The sequence below is a fragment of the Gopherus flavomarginatus genome, chromosome 16, assembly GCF_025201925.1.
Source record: "Gopherus flavomarginatus isolate rGopFla2 chromosome 16, rGopFla2.mat.asm, whole genome shotgun sequence".
NCBI classification, from domain to species: Eukaryota; Metazoa; Chordata; order Testudines; family Testudinidae; genus Gopherus; species Gopherus flavomarginatus.
The window spans coordinates 20,107,205-20,132,285 of record NC_066632.1 but is presented as its reverse complement, the minus strand read 5'-3'; the positions used below and the strand labels follow the sequence as shown (position 1 = coordinate 20,132,285).

At 61.4% G+C, this 25,081-nt stretch overlaps 1 protein-coding gene across 3 annotated transcripts in view; it reads right to left on the bottom strand.

Annotated features, from left to right (window-relative positions):
- The window catches only part of ZNF385A (zinc finger protein 385A), a 58,513-nt gene extending 34,391 nt beyond the window's left edge, over nucleotides 1-24,122 (bottom strand). The window contains exons 1-2 of one of the 3 annotated variants that reach the window (XM_050925934.1): nucleotides 24,038-24,122; nucleotides 17,063-17,205 (exon numbers count right to left, since the gene is read on the bottom strand). In XM_050925934.1, coding sequence (XP_050781891.1) covers nucleotides 17,063-17,173 — 111 coding nt within the window. In that variant the 5' untranslated portion in view covers nucleotides 17,174-17,205; nucleotides 24,038-24,122. Of the gene's footprint in view, nucleotides 1-2,729; nucleotides 2,744-7,202; nucleotides 7,256-17,062; nucleotides 17,206-24,037 lie in introns of those variants that run through there. The other 2 variants (XM_050925935.1, XM_050925936.1) reach the window with 2 other exon arrangements.
- Nucleotides 24,123-25,081: the final 959 nt, after the last annotated feature.

The window sequence follows — 25,081 nt, the reverse complement described above, 5'->3', positions numbered from 1 at the left end:
AGGAGGAGGTTGACCAGGAGGTCCCGCAACTTTGTGGGGCCACGGACAGGGAGTGCATAGAGAAGGAGGTGAGGGGAAAAGTGTAGCCAGAAACGCAACAGTATATTGGTGAGGAGCTGGTATAGGGGCTGCAACCTGGCGCACTCTAAGTAAACGTGCGCCAGGGTCTCCCTCACGCCGCAGAAGGGACAGGTGTCTGGGGCAGGGGTAAACCGCGCCAAGTACGCGCCTGTGCTCACGGCCTCATGAAGGAGGCCGCCAACTGATATCCCCGGCGGGCCTTGGGACCAGGGTAAAGTATAGGCTGGCCCACCGGGGTTCCTCACTCTCGAGAGGTGGCAGGAGGTCCCGCCACTTTGCATCGGGGTGGGACACAAGGGTGAGGAAGTGAAGGGTGTGGAGCATGAGCGTGTAGAGATGTTTCCTTGGCACGGTATGGAAGCGGATCAGCTGCATATCGTGCAGCTGGCTTGCGGAGAAGGGGCAGGGCGGCCGGTCGGGTCCACAGGGCAGGGGCCCGATGAAAAGGTCCAGAGGGCTCGGGGTGGAGGGTAGGCAGGGCGTGCCCTCATGTAGGACCCGTTCAAGGTAGGCCCGAGCAGCGGGCGGCAAAGCGGCCTTCACCTCTTGTAGTACATGCCGGGGAGTACAAGGTCTGGAGAGCCCCACACGCTGAGCGAGCGTCAGGGGATCCAGCCAGTCTCCCCAGTCATAGTCCAGGAGGTCTCTGACCCTGGTAGCTTCTGCCAGCACCAACCTCTGGCGCACCGCGGGGGACTCCGCCACCTGCACACGGAGCTGGGAGTTGTGTAGCGGGGCTCCGCAAGGAGGTTCCTTGTAACCAGATAAGCAGCTGCGACCCAGAGACCTATTAACTGGGGCAGGGAGGCAGGCAAGGAGCCAGGACCCCGGCTTCTAGTCCATGCCCAGCAGGGGAGGGAGTGCGGCTTTGTTGTTAGAGCAGGGATGAGTCAGGACTCCTGGGTTCCCTTCTTGCCACTGCCCCGCTGTGTGACCCTGCTGCAGGGCCCCATGGGGCGGCTGACTCTGGAAAGGAGCAATGGGGCAAATTTGGCCAAGCTCAAACAGGACGTGTGCGGCAAACCAGGGAACTGACCCAGGTCTCCCAAACGGACAGAGGAGCGTGCTAGGCACAAGGCCACCCTTCCTCTGCGAGGGGAGCTGCAGGGCAGCCACCACAAGCCCCCCGAACAGAGCTTGGGTACAGGTCTGGCACTCTCTGGGCCAGGACCCTGGGGGCCATCTTCCTGCAGGCTTCTGCTGTCCTGAGCCCAGGGTGCTGCCTACGGGCACAACTCCCTCCCAGCCCCATGCAGTCCTAGGCGGTAATTTGCACATGCCCCCTTGGCACCCTGGCCACCTGTATCCTAGTCTTTCATTCTCCCCGCACCCTCTCAGGTCCTGCTGACGGGCAGAGCCGGGAGCACAGAGAGTTAACCACGGCAGGCGGATTTCCGCCCAGCTAATCCAGCACGGGGCTCCCACAGCAGATTAGGGGGCGCTGAGCCATGGGGCACAGGGCCAGAGCAAACATCTGCATGCTGCCTCCAGGGGATTAGGGGCTTTATCTGGTCAGAGGCCCCACCCAGCCCATCCTCCCCAGCACAGCCAACTCCCCATGGATCACCCCTCCCAGCACCCCCACCACAGAGCGCTAGTTGGGGTGGGGGGCAGGGAACAGAGATTTCTGCTTCCACCTCATCTAACCTGTGGGTCGAGCCGACTCAGGCACCCCCTGCCCCCCTACAGCTGGTCACAGCCCAGGCTGATGACAAAGAGAGCCATGGGGGGGTGGGAATGTTCAGCAACGAGCCCTGTACGTTCCCTGCAATGGATCCCTGGCTCCGCTCCCCTACACCCTACTGAGCCCCAGCGCCACTCCCCCCAGTCCCGCAGAGCCCCAGCTCCACTCCCCAGACCTGCTCCCCCCCAGTCCCACAGAGTCCCAGCTATGCTACCCAGACCTGCTCCCCCCCAGCCCCACAGAGCCCCAGCTCCACTCCCCAGACCTGCTCCCCCCAGCCCCACAGAGCCCCAGCTATGCTCCCCAGACCTGCTCCCCCTAGACCCGCAGAGCCACTCCCCCGAATCCTGCAGAGCCCCAGCTCCACTCCCCAGACCTGCTCCCCCCCAGCCCCACAGAGCCCCAGCTACGCTCCCCAGACCTGCTCCCCCTAGACCCGCAGAGCCACTCCCCCGAATCCTGCAGAGTCCCAGCTCCACTCCTTAGACCTGCTCCCTCCCAGACCCGCAGAGCCCCAGCTCCACTCCTCAGACCTGCTTCCCCCACAATCCCGCAAAGCCCCAGATCCGCTCCCCAGACCTGCTCCCCACCAGCCCCACAGAGCCCCAGCTCTGCTCCCCCCGGCCCCATGGAACCCTAGACCTGCTCCCCCCTGCCCCACCAAGCCCCAGCTCCTCCCCCCACCCCACCAAGCCCCAGCCCCACTCCCCCCTGCCCCAGCTCTACTCCCTTCTGTCTCATGCAGCCCCAGCTCTGCTCCCCCCTGCCCCACAGAGCCCCAGCTCTGCTCCTCCCCCCCGTCCTGCTGAGCCCCGGATCTGTTCCCCCCACCTACCCTGTCCTGTGGAGCCCCAGATTTGCTCCCCCCTCCAGCCCCAGCTTTGCTCTCCCCGTGCCCTGCCCTGTGGAGCCCTGGCTCTGCTCCCTCCCACCCCAGGAGCACTGAGGCCTGTGCCAGAGTCACCTGCACCGGATGAGGGAGATGCATTGTCAGCCTCATGCAGCCTGGAAAGGTGACTTTGGGAGCCTGCAGAGCCAGCCCCTGCAGTGGGGCCGCTCAGGGGTGAGAGGATCCGGCCCTGAGGGAGGGACGCCCGCTGGCTGCCGAGGGAGGGGGATGCATGTGTGGCAGCAAAGCCTGGAGGCCCCAGACCTGCAATGCAGGGAAGAGAGCAAGCTCTGGGGCTGCCAAGGCCCTTTCACACCGACTGCAGCCTCTGGGAGGGGTTCCCTGCTAGCCTGCACCCCCAGGGCCAAGCTCCCCACACGGCTTCCGGCCCCTCATCTGCACCAAGCTCAGCACCACTGGGGGCCCTGGCCCTTCTGCTCCCACACCAACATCCTCTTCGGCCAGAGTGAGGGAACCCTGGCCAGAGGGGAGCAGCCCCAGCCCCGATTCCCATGTCCTCCACCTCTCAGTCCCAAGCACAGTCCAAGGTCACCCCAAGCCAGTGGCAGAGACAGAAAGGAAACCCAGGAGTCCTGACATGGCCCCTGCCCTAACAGCCAGCCAGGGGGTGCCGAGCTCCCATCCACCCTGGGAAGGCTCAGCCGCTCTTCCTGGTCTGTCCCCGCAGCATGAAACTAACCCCTGCCTCGCTGTCAGTTCCGCCCTAAGCCACTGGGTCACAGCCCCTACCCCTGGGCAGACGAGGGGTTTACCGAGAGTCTCAGCCCCCTTGACTGATAACTGTCCCGCATACTCCAGGCCCCACCCAGGCATTACCAGCCCTAGTTGGGACTAGAACCCAGGCCATAACCCCTCCCCACCTGGCCCAGAGCCCCAAGGGAGAATTTTCTATAATGTTTTTAGGAAGCCCCTGTGTGCCTCAGTTTCCCCTGTATTTCGCATGGCTACCCAGTGGGGGAAGGGACTGTTTGCTCTTAGGGCAGGCAGAGAGACCTAGGTACCAATGTCGCCAGCTGCCTGAGCCGGGATGGGTCATTAAAAAGGACTGGCCGAGGCGATCCTTTATCAATGGAGAATCCGTGAAGACAATGGCAAAGCCAAACACCAGGACGCTGACACCCAGCGCCCCAGGGAGATGGATTCCACCCCCTCACCCCGGGGAAGCTGGGCACAGACCCAGCAGAAAACAAAGGACAGGGAAGGTGTGTGGATATGAGCTGGCTGCTGGCAGACAGGCAGAGCCTGACCTACAGCTTGGCGGGGCCCCGGGCTGAGGACTCCAGTGCTGTGCTCCAGGGAACATAGCTGGGCTGGGGGAGGGGCGTCCGACCCTGAGGAGGGGACCCGGCTGCATCAGGTGGGGCAGGAGGGCTGGAGCCCCGAGGGTCAGTCTCAGGAGGCCAGGAAGCCCCAAGGCTGCCCTGGAGGAAGTGAGACCGCCGGGAGTCCAGCACATTAAAGGGGTCCCTCCAAGGGCCTGTCCCAAAGCTGGGGCGTGGCACCGATCCTAGGATCTGGGACAGGCCCTCACAGCACTTTGCAAATGAGGAAGCAGAGCCCTGCACTCTGACGCCAGGAGGCTCCATTACCCACTTGGGACAGATGAGTCATAGTCACAGCATGAGCCAGGAACAGACCCCAGGAGTCCTGACTCCCAGCCCCCTGCTCTAACCACTAGACATCACCCTCCTCCCAGAACTGGGGATAGACCCCAGGAGTCCTGACTCCCAGCCCTGTGCTCTAGCCATCAGATAAGGCTTCCTGGGCAGCGGGAGGAGACAGGCTGGCATGGGAGGGAGGGCTGGTTTCACTTGCTTTAAGGGAGCAAGGCTGAGCTGAGAGCTCCCCAGGGGTAATATCATTGGGTAGTTCCCCCCTACATGGCTGGGCCTGTCTTTCTCGGTGACTACCTGGTGTGGGCACCCCTGAGTGGATTAGCAAAATACAGTTCCACAGGGTGGCAAAGGCTGGTAGAATCATGGCACACCTAGAAGTCCCCCTTTGAATCCTGCTCCTGCCTGCTCTGCCAGAGGCTCCCCTTCTCCTGGCTGCTGTCTGCAGAGCTCCACCCCAGAGGTGGCTGCATTTCACTGGGGCACAAACAGCCACGAGATCGTTGGGCTCTGGTGAGATTTCACAGGCACATTAAAACAGCCCATCTCATTATTAACAGCCCTTGGGATTCCACAGCCCAGCAAGATGCATGGGGGCCTGGAAGTGTGTGATGATTCCCCTCCTACACTCCCGCCCAGCAGAAACCCAGCCCTGGTAATGGGGGCAGCAGAATGGAGGCCAGTGGCTGGCTCCGTGTGCTGGGCCGCAGGCATCATGCAGCCTGTGGAGCACGGTGCTGGTCACCAGGGAGAGGATGTGGCTACATCTTGTCACCGACAGTCAGCAAGCAACCCCCCAGGCCTAGCAGATAATGGCTTGGAATAAACCCAGAGCCAGGAATAGCTCCCTGGCGCTGACCCGTCTCCCAGGCCGGAGCAGGGCAGCTCCCTGCACGTTCCTGACCATGATTAGATGAGCTAATGGCCCTGCCCAAGTTGTCTCCTGCCCAGCCCGTTCCAAAGAAACCGGCCCAAGGACTCGCCCCTTCTGCACTCTGCCTTGTCTGTCTGCTCCTGTCCCCAGCCCCTCTCGGCGCAAGAGCATCCTCCACTGCAGCTCTGGAGCCGCCTCTCTGCATCACTCTGCCTCCTCAGCTCTTTCCCCGGCCGTCTGGCCTGGGATTTCCTACCAGTGCTGCCTGGACAGGAGCCTGGGTAACAGGCAGCGTGAAACCATGGCGCAGGAGCAGCGAGAGGAGGAGCTGGGAGCCCGGACTCCTGGGTTCTATTCCTGGCCAATCCCTTCCCCTCTCCCTGCTTCAGTTCACCCCACCTCTAAAAGCAGGCACAGCAACGCGGAGCCAGCAGGCCGGAGTGATTGGAGCTCAATTACCAGTCATGCAGCGTTTGGGTTCTCAGGAGCCAGAGTCGGGGGAATTGCTGCCAGCAAGCAGGGACTGGGCCCTAGTGGGCAGGGGAAAAGAGAAAGGGCTGGTTTATAATGGCTCCTTCGTGGGGGCGGGGATGGAGCTGGGGGGGATCTGCTGCAGTTCCCCGCACAGCCCCTGACTGAGCGGCAGGAGCCATCCCCCTTGGGGGTGGGGAGGGGAATTACCTCCAGAGCTGCCAGCTCTCAAGAGCGTTAGCAGAGACGCCCGTCTAGCAGAGGGCTCTTCGCACAGATGGGCTTGCACTGCCGCCTGGGAAAGGCCCCTCTTGGCAAGTGCTCCCCACAAGCCCCCTGCTGTTCCGCTTTCACACAGAGTTGCCCCCCCCCCAGCACGTTCCTCACGCACTCGCCTCTGAGACCTTCTGTTGCTGCACAGAGCAGAAGGCTGGGAGCAAGGATGTGTGGGATCTAGTCTTACCTATGGGAAGGGGAGTGCGGTCTACTGCTTAGGGAAGGAACCAGGAGTCAGGACTCCTGGGTTCTGTTCCCAGCTCTGGGAGGGGAGTGGGGTTCAGTGGCTAGGGCAGGGGTCTGGGGATCAAGGGGTCCCAGGGATGGATTTCCAGAGGGGTTGCACCCCCTTAAAGCTGGGATCGTGTGTGCTCAGCACCCTGACAGGCCAGTATCACCTGAGTGACCTTGGGTGAGTCCACCTCTGTGCCTCAGTTTCCCTAGCTGTAAAACAGGGGCAATTCTCCATCTGCCTGGGGGCCGTGAAGCAAAGTGCATCACTGCATGCTTACAAAACTCCCCCAGCCAGTTTCCCGGCAGGCAATGAAAACCCACAGAGGGGGCTGTGAGGAAAGTTGAACAGGTGAGCACCCCGTGGGGCTTCCTGGGAGTTAAAGGTACTTCCCACCCCCCAGACACCAAACCGCTGGGCTGATCACGGATACAGCTAGGGACCAGCTGCTGGATGCTGTTAAGGGAGCTGGGGTGGCTCTGCCACGGGGGGATCCCTACCTCGCTGTGGGAGTGGGGAGCTCCCCTCAGGGCAGTCTGTAGCGCTGGTGCAGGAGGGACTGCCTAGCGCTTGGAGGTCGCCGTGAAGGGACCTCAGGAGGGTGTGGGGTGGTGACACCCCGGGTGACCCGACCTCAGGGGAGACAGGAAACACGGTCTGCGTCTCAAAAATACATTAGCAAAACAACCATCAGGAAAGGAACTGAGGGGCGGGGGGGGGACGCTGCAGCGAAGCGGACGGAGTGCAGTGTGCTGCGGGGGGGGGTACACGGGGAGCGGGGCGCTGCGGGACCCGGAAAGCGGTGCAGGTGGATGCGGGGAGCCGGGGAGGACGGAGCGGGAGCCGGAGAAGGGCGCGGGGGACCGGCCTGCGGGGCTGGGCAGGGACCCTGGGGGATGAACGCGCTGGGGGGGAAGGAGATCGGGAGGGGGGGATCGGGAGCCGGACTCTCCCCCCCCCCCGCTAGTCCGGGACACCTGCCGCCTCCCCCGCGGGGCCGCGCTTCCCGCAGCAGCCTCCGGCGAGCCGGTCCCGCAACGCGTCGCGCCGCCGCCCCTTACCCCGCCCGCCGGGGGCGACGCCGCGCTCCCCCAGCCCCGCCGCGGCGCTGATCCCGGCCGAGTCCCCGGCGCAGCCCGGCAGCGGGCGGAGCCGCCGGGCCGGGGCGGAGCGAGCAAGAGGAGCCCACCCCGGCGCGCCGCCGGCTGCGCTCCGCCCGGGGCAGGAGCAGCGGGCCGGGGCCGTGCGCTCCGCCCAGCGGGGGCACCTGGGGCAGGGCGGTGAGCGCTCAGCCCTGTGCAGCCCGGGGGCACAAGCTAGCGGGGCCGAACAGAGGCCGGGCGCTGCAATCTGCCCCACTGGAGCTGCGCTGGCTGGGGGGCCAATGCCCCTGCTGGACCCCAACTGCCCCAGCCGCATTTGAACCCCGATCCCTCTGCAACGTTGGGGGCCTGAGAGCCAAGCCCCTGGCCCTGGCCCAGATGGCGGCTGAGGCCTGCCTTTCCAGGCGGGACGTGGGTTAACTGCGGGGACGGGACTGGTCCCTGTGGCGGGGGTCCTAGATGGCTCAACCCATTTCACCAAACACTTTGCGTCAGGCTTCAACCAGCCTGGGCAGTGCCAGCCCCCAAGGGCCTCGTTCCAGCCACTTACCAGCAACTGGACAGCGGGAAGAGGGAGGGTTCAGGCTGGAAGAGCCAAGCTTCCTGCTCCCTACACCCCCCACACACACACACGGGGACCCCCCTGCCATGCAGCAGCCTGAGACGGCCCTGGGGCCCTGGGCTCCCCCAACGCACTAGAAGAGGACGGACCGAGTCGCTCTGTGACCCCTCTGCTGTGTGGGTGCAGCCTGCTCCTGCTGGGGGGCCTGGAGAGGGGGGAAGCTCAGGTGTAGCTAGCACAGCTGGGCGGGGAGCCGGCCGGGTGCCATAATGATCTAATCAGGCCCTCCTGGAAGCCAGGCATCTGCTACACCAAGAGCTCATATATTATTTTAATCTATACATAACGGCTAATGTAATGGGCCTCTGATCTACAGCAACAGCAGCCCCTCCCGTGGGCTGAGGCCTGAAGAACGCATGCTTCTCCCAGACCACCCTGTTGTGGGGCTGGCTGGTTCCCCGCACCAAGCCAGGGGCTCCCAGGCCTCAGCACAAGTGAGAGAGACAGGAAGGGTCCTCGCTGCCTAAAGCAGCTGGGCTGTGCTGCCCCCTCCCCAGCCAATTGAGGAACTTGGCACCACCCTGCTATCAGGCAGGCCACTGATGCTGTGGGGATAGGGGAGTTAGCCACAGGCAGGTCCTGCTCTCAGGCAGCTGAGCCAAATCCAGGGCATGCAGCAGCCCTCCAGTGGGCACCACAGTCCCCCCGCACCCACACACACACAGACTGACTGACCAGCAGGGAGCCCAGTTTTCTGTCATTTAAAAAAAAAAAAAACTCAGATTTTAAAAAACCATAAAAATCTGTGTTTTTTCGCAATTAAAATGAAACATGGAACTTTACTTTCCCTACCACAATACGGGAGGGACCAATGGAACCCCGTGAACCCCGTTTGTCCAATCTAAGGGGACTGGGCCCAGCTTGGATAATCAAAAATTCAGATAATCCGGAGAGCTTCAGCCCTGGGCCATGGGGCTCCTGCTGTCAGTCTCACATGGCAGGATTTGGGCTTCACTTGACAGTTGGAGCCCGGAGCCCCACAGCCTGAACTGAGCTGCTCAGGACCCACAGCCCAAACCCTGCCACCCAGGGATGACAGCCCAAGTCCTGTTGCTCAGAGCCAGGCTGTCAGCTTCCGTTCGGTGAATACAGGGAGCCGGCTAATGGAGACTCGCTAAACAAAGTTCAGATGTTTCTCATTTTTCAAAAAGTATAAAAAGGCTAATTCAGCGTTTTCCCATGGCACACAGCTGTCGAGGCTCCCTGCTGGTCAGACAGCGCTCGTGACACTTGTGCATCAGTCAAGGGCTGTCATGCAGGCCCAGTGAAGTGCGTACAGATGGAGAGTCCTTCTCCGCACCAGGCCCACCCAAATCAGGGCAAAAGCCCCCCGAATCCACAGACTGGGAGGGAGGGAGTTGTCCCAGGTTGGGGGGGAAGGCGGGGCTTGTCAGGGCAGGTCTGGGTAGGGCTAGTGCTGAGACCGGAGATCGGAGCAGCGGCCAGCTGGGCAGACAGACACTGAGCCGGGGCAGGAGGGCCGGCTGGAGTTCAAACCGTGGTGGGGCTCTCTTCTGCCCCATGGGTGAGCCCTGCAGCCAGTGTGCCCCGGGCAGCCTCATCTTCTAGCACCTGCTAAGCGGTAGAGGGGGTGGGGGGAGGCAAACCCCCATCCCTCCTACCCCCGTTCATTGCCTGCCCACCTGAAAGTCGGGGCCCACCCAGGTTTCCTGTCCTAGCTACACCACTGCTCTTCACAGCCCCTAGCCTGGAGAAAAGCAGCGAACTCCCAGCCCTTCTACAGACTGTACTCGAGTCTTCTGCACCCCTAACCACCAATCCCCAGAGCCCCCCTCTGCGATGGAGGCAGCTCGCTCCCTCGAGGCAGCTGAGGGGCTGGACAAGGTAACTTCAGGGAGAGAACCCAAGACTCTCAAACAGCTGCACCCACTTTGCCATGCTGCCTTTCAGGGGGCACTGCCATGTTATGTGCTTCTCTGCCCCACATGACGACAGACGGGTTTCCATCCCTTTCCAGCGGCCAGATCACAAGGTGAGGTTTAGGAATCTGCCGCTGGGTGTTGTCCTTTAACTCGAATGGCAGCAGCTGGCGCTTTTAGTGCCAGAGAGCCCAGGCTCCTGCCTTCCAGAAGGCCAGTCCCATTGTTACATTGGCTATGGGGCCTATAACAGGAGGCTGCACCCTGCTGCCAGAGCCCGGCAGCCTCGGCCCCAGCCCGGTCACAAATAGCTGTGCGCAGCTGGGGTGCCATGTGGTTTGTCGCCTGCTCTAGGATGATCCTCTGTGATCCCAGCACCCAGCTGTCTGCAGCTATTCCCCTCCTGAAGGGCTGGGCCAGGGAGACAGGCATAAGGAATGGTGCCTGTGAAGTGGCTGTGCTTTGGAGAGGGTTGTGTTCAGAGGTGAGATCACTGTTTGTTTTACTGGTGTATTCTGAGTGTTTTGGATAATGGGTGAGTCCTGACAACTCATTTAGAAGAGGGAGGGGCCCCTCCTTAGCAGTTTGCTGGGATCAGAGAGAGGAGGCTGGGCTGGGCCAGCTCCCCAGAGAGCAGAACCGGGTTTAACAAATGTGTCTTTCCTGAGAGGCAGCTCTGTCCACGGGGGAGGTCAGCGTGGGGGACCGGCTGCCTCGGGGCATCGCTAATGAGACACAGAGCCCTTGGCCTGCTGGTCTCCGCCTGGATCAGCCCAGCGCAGCAGGGATTATCGAGGGACGTTCAGCAGTGAGGTGGGCTTGGGGGGTGGGGGGGTCTCAGCTCCAGCTCCTATATCACAAACTCCCCTCAGTGCTTTGAACTAATGGACCAACTCAGCCGGGAGCTGCTGGGGCCCTCAGGGAGTCAGAACTGCCCCAGACCTGGTCTCCTGCAGGAGCCGCCCCCCATTTTTGCTCATATGCAAATTAAGTACAAACATACAAACGCTCTCCTTACATAAAATGTTGCCCAGGGAGGTGCCCTAAGCTTGGCAGCCATGGACAGCAGGATGTTCCCGTCCCCGGCTGCAGGAGTCCCAGACCAGTGGTCCCTCCCCGTGCTGTGGCCCTGTGGCAGGGGCTCCTGTGCCCAGCAGAGCAGTAGCTGCTGCACGGTTATGGTGTCAGCAGTGGGCTCGGGAGCGCTCCGCTCTCTGCACTAACTCTATGGGCAGACGTCCAGCAGCCTCCGATCCCTGAGCCTCAACCACCCAACACAGCCACCTCTCATCCCCACTCTGAAGCTGGGCCAGATCCACAGTTCGGTGTTCGCCCAGGGCCCGGGCTCCCTTCTGCCCTCCCACTTAGCTGGGGTTCCACATGGATGCTGGACCCCCCCCGCCCCCCCGTTGCATCTGTTGAACATTGCCTGTGCCACACTCATCCCAGAGGTGGCTGCATTTCAGTGGTGGCTGGACGCACGCTACAGGAAGGCCAGCAGAGTCCAAAGGGACTTCAAAACTTTTAAAACCAAACCCAAACCAAACGACACCAGAACACAAACACTCCAAGACCACCCCAAGCCGCCCCCCGAAAAGGAGAGACAGACCCAGTAAGGTGCCCCAGCTGCTGCTGATCTGTGTGGTGCAGAAGGCAGATGCCCAGAGACGAAGGTGATGGGCAGCAGCAGCCCCAAGCCCTCAGGCTAAGTTCTGCAAGCCAGTTTGGAGAGCATGGCAGGCCCGTCTACTTCACGGGGACCCTAGGAACAGATCCAGCACAATGCCCCCAGCCCTGCCAGTGCCCCCTCTCCTGAACCACAGCCCCCACCTCTACTGTTCCAGTCCTGGGTTTGTAAAATACTCAAGGGAGCCCTCAAGGGACCTGGGTTTTGTAAAATACTCAACAGTGGATGTTCTGCCCCAATGCCAAGCAGGGCTCCGCACACACCGAGCCAGGCACTCAGCTGGGAATCAGGTGGCCTCCGTTCTGGTCTCACCTCTACTAACTCCTAGGGATTCTTCTGCACACTTAACAGTTCTCAATATTCACCAGCACTAGCTCCCCATTTTAGCTATGCTACTAGTGAGGTTACACAAGGTGAGTTGAAGCCAGCTGGGAACCGAATCTGAGTCCCTTATTACAGCAGACACAAGTCTTATCCACTCAGCCACATCACCTTTCAGATTAACTGTGCCAAGCATACATGCTTCAGTTATCCCACCTCTAATCAGTAAAGCGAGCCCCCCCCATACACACACCGCTCTAACCTACCAGACTCCACTGCTCTTCCAGAGCCGTAAATTGAACCCAGGAGTCCTGACTCCCAGACAACCCCACCCTACTTTAATCCACACTGCCCGCCCAAAGCCAGGAAAAGGACCCAGGAGTCCTGATGCCAAGCCCCCCTGCTCTAACGCACAAGCCCCCACTCCCCGCCCATGGATAGAACCCAGTTGTCCTGCTCTCCAGTGCTCTCCAGTTGTCTAACAAACAGGTGTTGGGTACTTTTTGCCCATCTTCCAACAGGGTATTTGAAGTGGAAGCCAGATTGCCAAAGTCCCTTCTCCCTGAGTTGCCCGTCACCACGGCATCTGGGCCCTCATGCCTCTAAAGAGCTCATTTCCAGATAGTGGGCATGATGTAATGCTACACCCCCTTAAAGTGCCAACGCTCCACCCAAAGGAGAATGCTTGTTTAGTTTCCCATGGCTGACACTGCGCCCTCCTGGGACCACCTTGCCCCACAGACCTGGACCAGGCTGCAAGGGCACCCCAGGGCTGGCAGAGAGAGAGCTGTGGGGTCAACCCCAGCCCCAAGATGGGGACAAAGGGGCAAGGCCAGTCAGGCATGGTGGGCACAGAGTCCTAGCCCCACTGCCCTGGCACCGACACAGACCGCTGGACAGACAGACACTAGCTGCCTCCTGTGGTTATAAAATGCCAGGGTGGCTAGTGGGCCCTGGCCATGGCTTCCCAGGCCCTCCAGTTCTGGGCCAGCGTTATCCCAGGGTGGGGTCCTTTCCCTGCTGTCGGCTGCCCCCTCCCTGTGGGGCGGAGCCTGGGGACAATTGTGAGAAGCCTGGCTCCAGTTAATGGGTGTTATGAGCTGAGCGTGACTCAGCAATGTCCCATCACCCCAGCACTGGATATGTGCCACAGCAAGGCTCTGGGGGGCTGGGCGAGGGGCCCTGCCCCTTGGAGCCCAGCCCAGGGCATGCGGTACCAGCAGCACCTTCCCCACAGCTGGAGTCTGGGGCCCTGGGTGAGTCTCTGCCAAGGGGGTGCAGCCGGGCCCCAGCTGAGGCGAAGCCTATGGGCCAAGCCTGGCTGGGCTGTGCGGACAGGGCTCCCCCAAGGGCAGGGCAGGACAGTGGGATGAATGCCCACAACCATCCCAGTCATGGGAAAGGCTGAACAAGGGCGATCGAGATGCTGGCTTGGACTGACCAGGCCCCTGGATCGAACTCCAGGGCGTGTGAAGATCCCACCCGGGACCCAGAGCCACGTGGGGCTGGAAACCAGCTCCCCAGCACTGATGTGTCGGAAATTAGGCCTAAGTGGTGGACAAGTGAATGGGTGCACTGGGGAGTCCCCCCACCATTCCCTAGTGTTGGGCTCCGTAAAGGAAGAGCCTTCGGAGGCTGGGGGTGCGGCCGGGGGTGCAGCCGGATGGACATAACTGGCTGAAAGGAGGGGAAGGGGCGAGTGGTGCCATCCTGGCTGCCATGGGACCCACCATCACCCTGCTGACCCTGACAGACGCCCCAGCCAGCCTGGGCCAGAGAGGCCACAGCAACACCAAGCCAGGAGCCAGCCCGCAGCCCAGGCAGCCCTGCTCTCGTGTGTGCTGAACACAGGTGTGCAGACACCGGGCAGCACTTCAGGGTCCTTAGCCCTCCCAGCCCATGTGTCTGAGCTCGGGTGGCTGGCCTGAGTCTCTGTCCACACTACTCGTTAGCGCAAGCGGGTCTGCCTGGGCCGGGGCATGTGGACACGCCCGGGGGGGGCTCACTGCCTGTCTGCCTGGTCCAGAGGCTCATGGACACGCCCAGAGAGGGACCCACAGCCTGTCTGCCCTGGACAGGGACATGTGGATAAGCCCAGAGAAGGACCTACTGCCTGTCTGCTCAGCCCGGGCACATGGACACACCCAGAGAGGGACCCACAGCCTGTCTGCCCTGGACAGGGACATGTGGATAAGCCCAGAGAAGGACCTACTGCCTGTCTGCTCCCGGGCACATGGACACACCCAGAGAGGGACCCACAGCCTGTCTGCCCTGGACAGGGACATGTGGATAAGCCCAGAGAAGGACCTACTGCCTGTCTGCCTGGGTCGGGGCACGTGGACATGCCCAGAGGGGGACTCAATGCCTGTCTGCCCGGGCCAGGGACACGTGGACACACCCAGAAAGGGACTCACTGCCTGTCTGCCCGGGCCAGGGACACGTTGACATGCCCAGAGAGGGACCCACTGCCTGTCTGCCCAGGCAGGGACACGTGGACACGCCCAGAGAGGGACCCACTGCCTGTCTGCCCGGGCCAGGGACACGTGGACACGCCCAGAGAGCGCCCACTGCCTGTCTGCTCAGTCCGAGGCCTCATGGACATGCCCAGAGGGGGACCCACTGCCTATCTGCCTAGGCCGGGGCACGTGGACATGCCCAGAGAAGGACCCACTGCCTGTCTGCTCAGCCCGGGGCCTCTTGGACACACCCAGAGGGGGACCCACTGCCATCAACACCTCCAGCTAAATCCCAACCACCACATGGGACATGAGACTTTCTGCCTGCTCCCGGCACCCCCTGCTGCCATGTGTCTCTTTCCCTTCCCCATCTTACTGCTCCTCTTTCCTCGCCTCCCTGTTTACCGTCTGGCTCACCAGAGTCTGGCCTTGCTGCCAAGACACTATATTTTGCAACACGGCTGCAAGCCTGTGCCCAAGGGAAGAGAAGAGCAATGCCTCAAGTTTGCCGGGTCTTGGCCTGGCTCATCAGCCCGTGGGCCAGGATGTAACACGCAGAGGAGAGAGACGCTGCTGGTCTCCTTCCCTCTGTGGGCGTTTGTTTTGTTTTGTTTTGTTCTGTCTGCAGGGAAACGGGATGGGACTTTAACAACAGCAGCGGCAGCTCCAGCCCAGCTCAGCCGGCAGCTCCGTCCTCCGGCCAAAGGCCAGTTACTCCCATGGCTGGTCTATCCAGGAGCTGAAGGGCTGGGGCCGGGCATCAAGGGGCGCTGGTCTGGGAAAAGCCTTTAATACCTTACAGCTCAAAGGCTTTCACTGGCTTTTCTTCTTCCCCTGGGCTTTCATACAGGCTTCCCGAGCTGTTCCCGGGGCGTTTGCCATGGCACTGCTCAGCTGAGAGCTCTGATAACCAAACCCCGAACCTTGTCTGATGCTGGACACAGACTGGGGCATGCTCATGCCCACGGCTGCCCGGGGAGGGGCAAGTGGGGCAATCTGCCCCAGGCCCCGGGCCCTGCAGGGGCCCCACGAGCCATGGCCCTGCGGCGGTCTGGGTCTTCAGCACCATTTTGGCAGCAGAGGGCCCTTCAGTGGTGCCGAAGACGTGGAGCGACTGAAGGGCCCCCCCACTCATAGACTCATAGACTCATAGACTCTAGGACTGGAAGGGACCTCGAGAGGTCATCGAGTCCAGTCCCCTGCCCTCATGGCAGGACCAAATACTGTCTAGACCATCCCTGATAGACATTTATCTAACCTACTCTTAAATATCTCCAGAGATGGAGATTCCACAACTTCCCTAGGCAATCTATTCCAGTGTTTAACTACCCTGACAGTTAGGAACTTTTTCCTAATGTCCAACCTAAATCTCCCTTGCTGCAGTTTAAGCCCATTGTTTCTTGTTCTATCATTGGAGGCTAAGGTGAACAAGTTTTCTCCCTCCTCCTGATGACACCCTTTTAGATACCTGAAAACTGCTATCATGTCCCCTCTCAGTCTTCTCTTTTCCAAACTAAACAAACCCAATTCCTTCAGCCTTCCTTCACAGGTCATGTTCTCAAGACCTTTAATCATTCTTGTTGCTCTTCTCTGGACCCTCTCCAATTTCTCAACATCTTTCTTGAAATGCGGTGCCCGGAACTGGACACAATACTCCAGTTGAGGCCTAAGCAGCGCAGAGTAAAGCGGAAGAATGACTTCTCGTGTCTTGTTTACAACACACCTGTTAATGCATCCCAGAATCACGTTTGCTTTTTTTGCAACAGTATCACACTGTTGACTCATATTAAGCTTGTGGTCCACTATGACCCCTAGATCTCTTTCTGCCATACTCCTTCCTAGACAGTCTCTTCCCATTCTGTATGTGTGAAACTGATTGTTCCTTCCTAAACAATGCTGCCGAAGACCTGGACCGCCGCCAGCTGAGTACAAGCGCCACAGCTCCCCCATTTTTCCCCAGGCCCCCTGAATCCTCTGGGCAACTCTGCTCACCCCTTGCACTCATTGGACCCCTATATTCCATTTAAACTAATACAACAGCACCCCCTGGGGGGCAGGGGATGTACAGGGTATGGCACCCCTGGGGCAGGGGACACGTGGGGCCTGGGCACTCTGATGGGGGGGCAGGGGACCATGGGCATGCTGGAGGGGGAGGGGATGTGTGGGGTACGGGCACCTAAAGACCTAGGTAAATCCATCTCTGTCTGTCTGTGAGGCCTGCGCAGGGCTTGCTGGGGCTTTGTGCTCTAACACTCATGACTCATAGACTTTAAAGTCAGAAGGGACCATTATGATCATCTAGTCTGACCTCCTGCACAATGCAGGCCACAGAATCTCACCCACCCACTCCTGTAACAAACCCCTAACCTATGTCTGAGTTATTGAAGTCCTCAAATCGCGGTTTGAAGATCTCAAGCTACAGAGAATCCTCCAGCAAGTGACCCGTGCCCCATGCTGCAGAGGAAGGCAAAAGACTTCCAAGGCCTCTGCCAATCTACCATGGAGGAAAATTCCTTCCCGACCCCAAATATGACGATCAGTGAAACCCTGAGCACGTGGGCAAGACTCACCAGCCAGCACCCAGGAAAGAATTCTCTGTAGTAACTCAGATCCCACCCCATCTAACATCCCATCACAGACCACTTGGCATACTCCCCCGGCTGTATCTCTCAGAGCCCCCAGCCCTGCCACGGGCCAGGATCCCTGTCCCTCCCCACTTCGCTCAAGTGCATCCCCGTCTCGCCTGCTTTCGGGGGTTCCCCAGGCCTGGACAGGGGAGGGGAAAGCGGAGAAGTGAGGCAGAGTCCTACCCGAGCCTGCAGGGCAGGGCATGGTGGCAGCCAGGGCCTTACCGTGCTGAATCCTGGGAACAGGCCCACGGCTGGCTGCGCCTCCATGGGGAAGGGCAGGAAATGCTTGATGTCCAGTGGCGGCTGGATCATGGCGGGGGGTGCGCGCAGCATGGCGTGGAGCGGGGCCGCCCGGCTCAGGCTCCCTAGACAAGAGACAAGGAGAGAGCGTTAGGAGCAGCATGGATGGGGGGGGCCCAGCAGGAGCCACGTCTGCAATGGGGAGGGGGAGTTTCCCCATCACCCGCAGGGATCCGACGTTCAGCTCCCAAACCACAGGCTCTGGGAGCAGCAGCTGCAACCTGCAGCTGGACACCAGGGGGCGCAAGGCTCCCACACACACTAAACCAGCCTGGGGTACAACCTCAGCGGGTGACGGCCTGGCCCATTAGGGTGACCAGATGTCCCGATTTTATAGGGACAGTCGCGATATTTGGGGCTTTTTCTTATACAGGTGCCAATTCCCCCCCCCCCAATTTTTCACACTTGTTATCTGGTCACCCTATGGTCTATAGGTGCTGGAACTGGGGGGGCTCACCCCAGGCTCAAAGTGGCTTACAGTTTGGTTCAATGGCTCTCAGCCCCCCACTATACAAATTGTTCCAGCCCCCCTGGTTTGACCCACCTGCAGAGGGAGCCCCCAGGACAGGGCAAGGGGCTCTGGCCTGGTCAGCACAGGCAGGATCCAGGCCTGAGCCTCACTAGCCAGCGTCCATCCTCCTGGGCCGGTCTGTGCCAGGCCTGGGACTGGCTCCCTGGTTGCAGCACCCAGGTGCATTGGCCACAGGGCCAGGGACAGAACAAGTCCCCTGGGTGAGGCATGTGCTGCTCACTGCCCCCACCAGCAGGCGGCACCTCGCCCAGCCGTGGAGGGACTCAGAGACCAAGAGGGAGTTAACCCAAAACATGCTGGGCTGTCACAGCAAGGCAAACGAATGTATGTTGGGGGCTGTGGGTCAGAATTGAGGGGCACTGGCTGAGCTGGGTGTGAGGGAGCCCAGGGATGGGACAGCAGGGGATTATGGGATGGGACTGAGCAGCACTCGGGGGATAGTGCACACGTGTGTAAGTGTATTTTTGCACTTGCATGTGAACATGAGTGAGGGTTGCATGTTAGCATGTGTGGCGGGGAACACGTGCCCATCTGAGTGCAGCACAGTCTGGGAGGGCTGGGGCAAGTGGCACCTGTCTGGGTGTGGCTGGGTAAGAGGTGCCTGTCTGGGGAGGGCTGGGCGAGAGGCCCTGTCTGGGTGTGTCTGGATATCTCCATCTCCAGAAAGGCCCCCTGGAGCCGAGCTCTTTAATCCCCTCCCCTACTCTGGACAGACAGGGGCTCTAGGCTCCGACCCCCTCTCCTGTCTCGGTGACATCATGCTCCCTGGTGGTGGGACAAAGCAGCGCAGCCCTGCTCATGCCTGCTGATAAGGGCAGGGGCTGCCCTGGCTGAGGCTGCGCTGGGAGTCTGGTGGGGCGAAGGGTGAGGGACCTGCACCTCAGGTCACGGGCCAGTGGAATGATCTCCCAGAATGCACTGCAGCAGGCCAGCCACCCTGTTCACATGCTCCCACACGCATGGCCATGCACCCTGACACACGATGGGCCCCTCTTGCACACACGACATACAACACCCCCCTGTGCACAAGTGCCCAGTTGTGTTCTCAGGCACGCGTCACACCCCAGCAGCAGCCCCATGCAGCAGAAGGGCCCGCTGGAGGGGAGGTGGCTGGTGCCAGGGTGGAGCTGCAGGTGCTCTGTGCTTGGGCTCAGTCGTGCCTGTGCACCCTGGGAGGGCAGCTGGGCCTGCCCGAGCACAGCCCCAGAAGGTATCGCTGAGCATATCTTACCAGTTCCCTGGCAGAGAACAGGGGCACTGAGGCAGAGAGGCTGTGGGGCCTCCTGGCATTGCTGACCCCTGTGGGCAGGTCCTGGCTGGCAGGCCGAAGGGTCCTGCAGCGATTGCTGCTGGGAGCCCAGGCCCTGGGGGGCAGAGGGGTGGCTGGCAGTGTCCCTGGAAGCACAACTAGCTGAATGTGCCTATGCCCCCTGCCTGGGGTGGTGTGTTGGGGGTGGGCAGCCCCCTTTCTCCAGGCTGGGTTGAGCCAGCGGTGCTGCTCAGACAGCCGCGGTGCAGCAGAAATACCTGCCCAAGTGCAGTGAGATTAGAGCTGCAAAACCCTTTGCAACTCCCCCCTCCCCACTCCCACCCTGGGGCCCCAGGCTCCAGGGGGTGTCTCTGCCTAGGGAGCATCCCCTCCCCTCCCACACCCTAGCCCAGGGGTAGGCAACCTATGGCACACGTGCCGAAGGCGGCACACGAGCTGATTTTCAGTGGCACTCACACTGCCCGGGTCCTGGCCACCGGTCCGTGGCCTCCGCATTTTAATTTAATTTTAAATGAAACTTCTTAAACATTTTAAAAACGTTATTTACTTTACATACAACACTAGTTTAGTTATATATTATAGACTTATAGAAAGAGACCTTCTAAAAACGTTAAAATGTATCATTGGCACATGAAACCTTAAATTAGAGTGAATAAATGAAGACTCGGCACAGCACTTCTGAAGGGTTGACAACCCCTGCCTTAGCATCACCAGAGAGCCCCCCACCCACTGGCGAGGCCTGGGATCTGCCAGCGAGAGCCAAACCATCACGGTCAGCCCCATGGGCCCAACAGCCCGGTATCCCTCCCCCGCCCAGTCAGCCCCAAGGTCCCAACAGCCCGGTATCCCTCCCCCGCCCAGTCAGCCCCATGGGCCCAATAGCCCGGTATCCCTCCCCGGCCCAGTCAGCCCCATGGGCCCAACAGCCCGGTATCCCTCCCCCGCCCAGTCAGCCCCATGGGCCCAACAGCCCGGTATCCCTCCCCCGCCCAGTCAGCCCCATGGGCCCAACAGCCCGGTATCCCTCCCCCGCCCAGTCAGCCCCATGGGCTCAATAGCCCGGTATCCCTCCCTTCCCCCCACCCAATCAGCTCCAGGGGCCTAATAGCCCAGTATTCCCCACCACCACCCCGATCAGCCCCAGGGACTCAATAGCCTGGTATCCCTCCCTCCATTGGTCAGCCCCATGGGCCCAATAGCCCAGTATCTCTCCCTCCCCCCCACCCGATCAGCCCCATGGGCCCAATAGCCCGGTATCCCTCCCTCCCCCCAGTCAGCCCCAGGGGCCCAATAGCCCGGTGTCCCTCCCTCCCCTACCGGTCAGCCCCAGGGGCCCAATAGCCCGGTATCCCTCCCTCCCGCCCAGTCAGCCCCATGGGCCCAATAGCCCGATATCCCTCCCTCCCCCTAGGTCAGCCCCATGGGCCCAACAGTCCGATATCCCTCCTTTCTCCCCCCCACCGATCAGCCCCAGGGGCCCAATAGCCTGGTATCCCTCCCTCCCCCTCAGTCAGCCCCAGGGGCCCAATAGCCTGGTATCCCTCCCTCCCCCCCAGTCAGCCCCAGGGGCCCAATAGCCTGGTATCCCTCCCTCCCCGCCCCAGTCAGCCCCAGGGGCCCAATAGCCTGGCCCTCCCTCCCCGCCCCAGTCAGCCCCAGGGGCCCAATAGCCTGGTATCCCTCCCTCCCCGCCCCAGTCAGCCCCAGGGGCCCAATAGCCTGGCCCTTCCACCACTAGTGCCCCAGATCAGCTCCTTCTCCCTGAGTACCCACTGCTCCCCTGCCTGCCATGCCCTGGCAGAGCAATGGGTCCATCAAACCCGGAGTCCTCCCCTCCCCCGCACCCTATCCCTCCCCACTAGAGCACCCCCTCATTGAGTCCATGCTGGCTCCTGTTTCTGGCTCTGGTACAGGGTGCGATCCCCTCCCCCCCTGCCCCGGTTCAATCACGGAGCCAGACAATGTCCTGGTTTCTGATCCCCCGTCTCGTGGGCGCCGGGGTCAGCAAAGACCCAAGGGACTGTGCCCTGGAGAGCGTGGCTGCCAGGCCCCCGCACGGCTCTTGTGCCGCTAAACCAGCACTTCCCCTCACCCCCGCGGGGCCAGCGCAGCCAGGAGCAGCAGCCAGTTCCAGCCCAGCTCGCGGTACGCAGCCCTGGGGTCTGAGCCCAGCTGGGGCAGCAAGACTCCCACGCTCTAGCACCTTGCAGTGTTTGCCAAGGAACCCAGCTCCCCCGGGCTCTGAGCTGGGCCCACCAGGCTGGGGGTTGTCACAACTACAGCAACAACTACAGCAATGGCACCAGGCGCCTGCCAAGCGCCACGACCTCTGGCTGGAAAATCAGAAGGAGGGAGAGGGCTGGGTTTCTGCAAAGGAGCCTGCTGCGGGGGTCGGGAGAAAGACCCCAAGGCTGGGGGCAGGGGAGGCAGAAAGGCCCCAGGGATGAGGGAGGTTGGCAGGAAGACCCCAGAGCCTGGGATGGGGGGGTCGGGAGAAAGGCCCAGGGATGAGGAGGGTTGGGAGAAAGGCCCCAGAGCTTAGGGGTTGGGGTCAGGAGAAAGGCCCAGGGATGAGGGGGGTTGGGAGAAAGGCCCCAGAGCCTAGGGATGTGGGGTCGGGAGAAAGGCCCAGGGATGAGGGGGGTTGAGAGAAAGGCCCAAGAGCCTAGGGGTGGGGGTCAGGAGAAAGGCCCAGGGATGAGGGGGTTGGGAGAAAGGCCCCTGAGCCTGGGGGTGGGGGTCAGGAGAAAGGCCAGGGATGAGGGGGTTTGGGAGAAAGCCCCCAGAGCCTAGGGGTGGGGGTCAGGAGAAAAGCCCTGGGGACAATGGGGTTTGGGAGAAAGGCCCCAAACCCGGGGGAGTCGGGAGAAAGGTCCCAGGGCTGATCTGAATTCCCACTTGCCAGCACTTGCCAGCACTTGCCCCTTGTTCCTGCAAACCCCGCCCTGTCCCCCAGGGTTCGGCTGCCAGACTGCCGGGTTGTGAAAGGTGATGGGGCTGAGAGGGACCTGCCCGGGCTGAACATGCTGCAGACCCAGGCACTGAGCTCCCTGCAGCAAACCCTGCTGGGGTCTGTGAGTGGGCGCCTGCGCCGGGCGCTGCACGTCCACACCACCGCTAGCCGGCCTGGGGAACAGACACTCCTGGCACCCTCTGCAGGTGAAGTGGAGGCGGCGAGCGCCACTGCACCTACCTGCTGCCCAGCTAATCTGCATCTGCTCTCTGGCTCCCTTATGCGTAACTGAATGGCTCCCTCTCTAAATTTGCATCTAGGGCATGGTGTCATAAAGCTCCCCGAAATGCACAGCCAAGTGGCTCCCTGCGTGCCACGCTGACCCTGTGCTGGGGGGTAGGAGAACACCCTGCAGGTTACCCCAAAGGGAAGTGGCCGCTCTACGCTGGGAGGCTGCAGGGCAGGCAGACTGCCGAGCCTAACGCAGTTTCCTGATGTGGCAGGATGCTGCAGAGCCGGGGATGCTGGGGCGGCTCCGAGCTTCCTCTGGGGACCAGGGGGCACAAAGCATCCTGCAGCCAGGTGCTAAGAGCAGCAGCCCCTCCAGTAACAGGAGATCCAGCCCCCCGCACCATGGTAGCGCCAGAGGGTGCGACGGGATGGCCAGGTCTGGGATCAGGCAGAAGCGAGTGTTCAGGGAGGAGGTCACGCAGCAGAGCTGGGTGATGACAGTTAATGACAAAGCCCTCATAATCCTGCACATTGCTGGGCTGGGCTGTGGGTGAAATTGGGGCTGGGAAGCAGCTGGTGTGGTTGCTGCTTTAGCTCCATGCCGGCGTGGCTTGCTGCTGGCTTTTCTCCGAGCCGGCGTGGCTTGCTGCTGCTTTAGCACCGAGCCGGCGTGGCTTGCTGCTGCTTTAGCTCTGTGCCGGCATGGCTTGCTGCTGGCTTAGCTCCGTGCCGGTGTGGCTTGCTGCTAGCTTAGCTCCAAACTGGAGTGGCTTGCTGCTGCTTTAGCACCGAGCCGGCGTGGCTTGCTGCTGCTTTAGTTCTGTGCCGGCGTGGCTTGCTGCTGGCTTAGCTCCAAACTGGAGTGGCTTGCTTCTGCTTTAGCTTCGTGCCGGCGTGGCTTGCTGCTGGCTTAGCTCCGTGCCGGTGTGGCTTGCTGCTGGCTTAGCTCCAAACTGGAGTGGCTTGCTGCTGCTTTAGCACCGAGCCGGCGTGGCTTGCTGCTGCTTTAGCTCTGTGCCGGCATGGCTTGCGGCTGGCTTAGCTCCAAACTGGAGTGGCTTGCAGCTGGCTTAGCTCCAAGCCAGCATGGCTTGCTGCTTCTTTAGCTCCGAGCCGGCGTGGCTTGCGGCTGCTTTAGCTCCGAGCCGGCATGGCTTGCTGCTTCTTTAGCTCCGAGCCGGCGTGGCTTGCGGCTGCTTTAGCTCTGAGCCGGCGTGGCTTGCTGCTGGCTTAGCTCCGTGCCAGCTGAGCCCGACCAGGGGCCTAAGTGTTAAGTTTGAGAACCTCGGATCTGAAAATCACGGGTGTGGGGGGGTTGAGCCACCTGTTATTGGAGAAGCTGCTGCTGCTATTAGCACCTGGCTGCAGTGTTCCCCCTTCCCCCCAACAGCCCCACCCCACTGAGCTCAGGGTCTGGATAGACAAGATGAAGGAAGGAACATCATTCTCCCCAATTCCCCCCGGTGCAGCTGGGGGGCTCTGCACCCCCTTCCCCATGCAGCTCTTCGGTTGCGTCTCCAGTGGGGGGAGGTTGGACGAGCCCCATGGGCCAGGGATGAGTTCTCACTGGGAGCTTGGCCAAGGTAACCTTTCAGTGCAGACCAAGCCCTAGAGACATTAGGTAACTTCTTGGGCCCAGACCCCCAAGCCCCAGCCCAGGGCAGCACAAGCCCAGCCTGCCTCTCTCATCGGCTCTGTTTTCAGTCTGTGAAATCTCATTAGCTGGTTACCCCACAACATGCTTGTAAAATCTCCTCCTCTAATGGCTGGGCCAAGCGAAGATAACAACCTATTGCAACTGCTGCTGCTGCCAGCTAACAGAGCTACTCCCGCAGCTCCAACAACCGAGCCCTTGCTTCTAGCCCAGGGCCCCAGGTTCAAACCCAGCCGATGACAGCTGGTTACACTCACCCTGATCATCACAGCCATCCCAACGGCCAGCCGCACGCCTCCCCTGAGCACTCGCTTCTCAGCCCCAGCAGCAAACACCAGATCCCGTGTAACCTCCTAGCCCCTGGGCCGGGCACAACAGGGTTGGATCCGCTTTCGCAGGCCAGAGAGATGCTGCTTCCCTCCAGCTCCTATTCACAGCTCAGCTCCTGCTGCCCACAAAGGGGAACTGACTCCCCCCGCCCCCGGCCTCTGCACAGCAGCTCCCAATGAGCGCAGCTGGGGGGAGGGCGGGGGGGGCTGAGCTGTGCTCATGGACAGCCCCCTCGATGTACAGCCAGGGCATACACAGCACAAGGGGCTCCCTCCCTCCCTCAGTGACAAGCAGGGCCAGTGAAAGGATGTTTCACGCCCTAGGTGAAACTTCCACCTTGCGCCCCCCCCGTGCCCCCGCCCTGAGGCGCCCCCACCGCAGCAGCTCCCCCCGCTCCGCCCTAAGGCACCCACCTCGCCCCAGCTAACCCCTGCTCCACGCATGAGCATGAGCACCCCGAGCACGCTGTCGCTGCTTCACTTCTCCTGCCTCCCAGGCTTGCGGCACCAATCAGTTTAGGCGGGGCAGGGGTGAGCTGGGGCAGAGAATTCCCCTGCATGCTGCCTCCCCCCCACCTTACTTGCTGCAGGCAGCCCTCCCCGCGCCCCTCTGCCTCAGTTCCTTCCACCTAAATGCCGGCAGCGAACAGGGTGGCCGAAGATCCAGCCGCCAAGGTCGCTGCTGAAGAAAATGGCGCCCCCCAATCCCAGTGCCCTAGGTGACCACCTAGGTCGCCTAAATGGTTGCACCGGCCCTGGTGACAAGCACTAATTAGTCCCTGTCCTTAAGGTAACGACTTTTCTCCACCCCAAAGCACGTTCCACAGAGGGATCTGCACTGCCCTGCAGCCCCCTCTGGGGTGGAGCACGACAGCCACTGATCCATCCGCAGCAACGCCCTGCAGGAACAGAGCCAGGGAGCAAGGCACCTCATGAGAGCGGGTGGGGACCAGGGCTCAGAGCCCCCAGCCT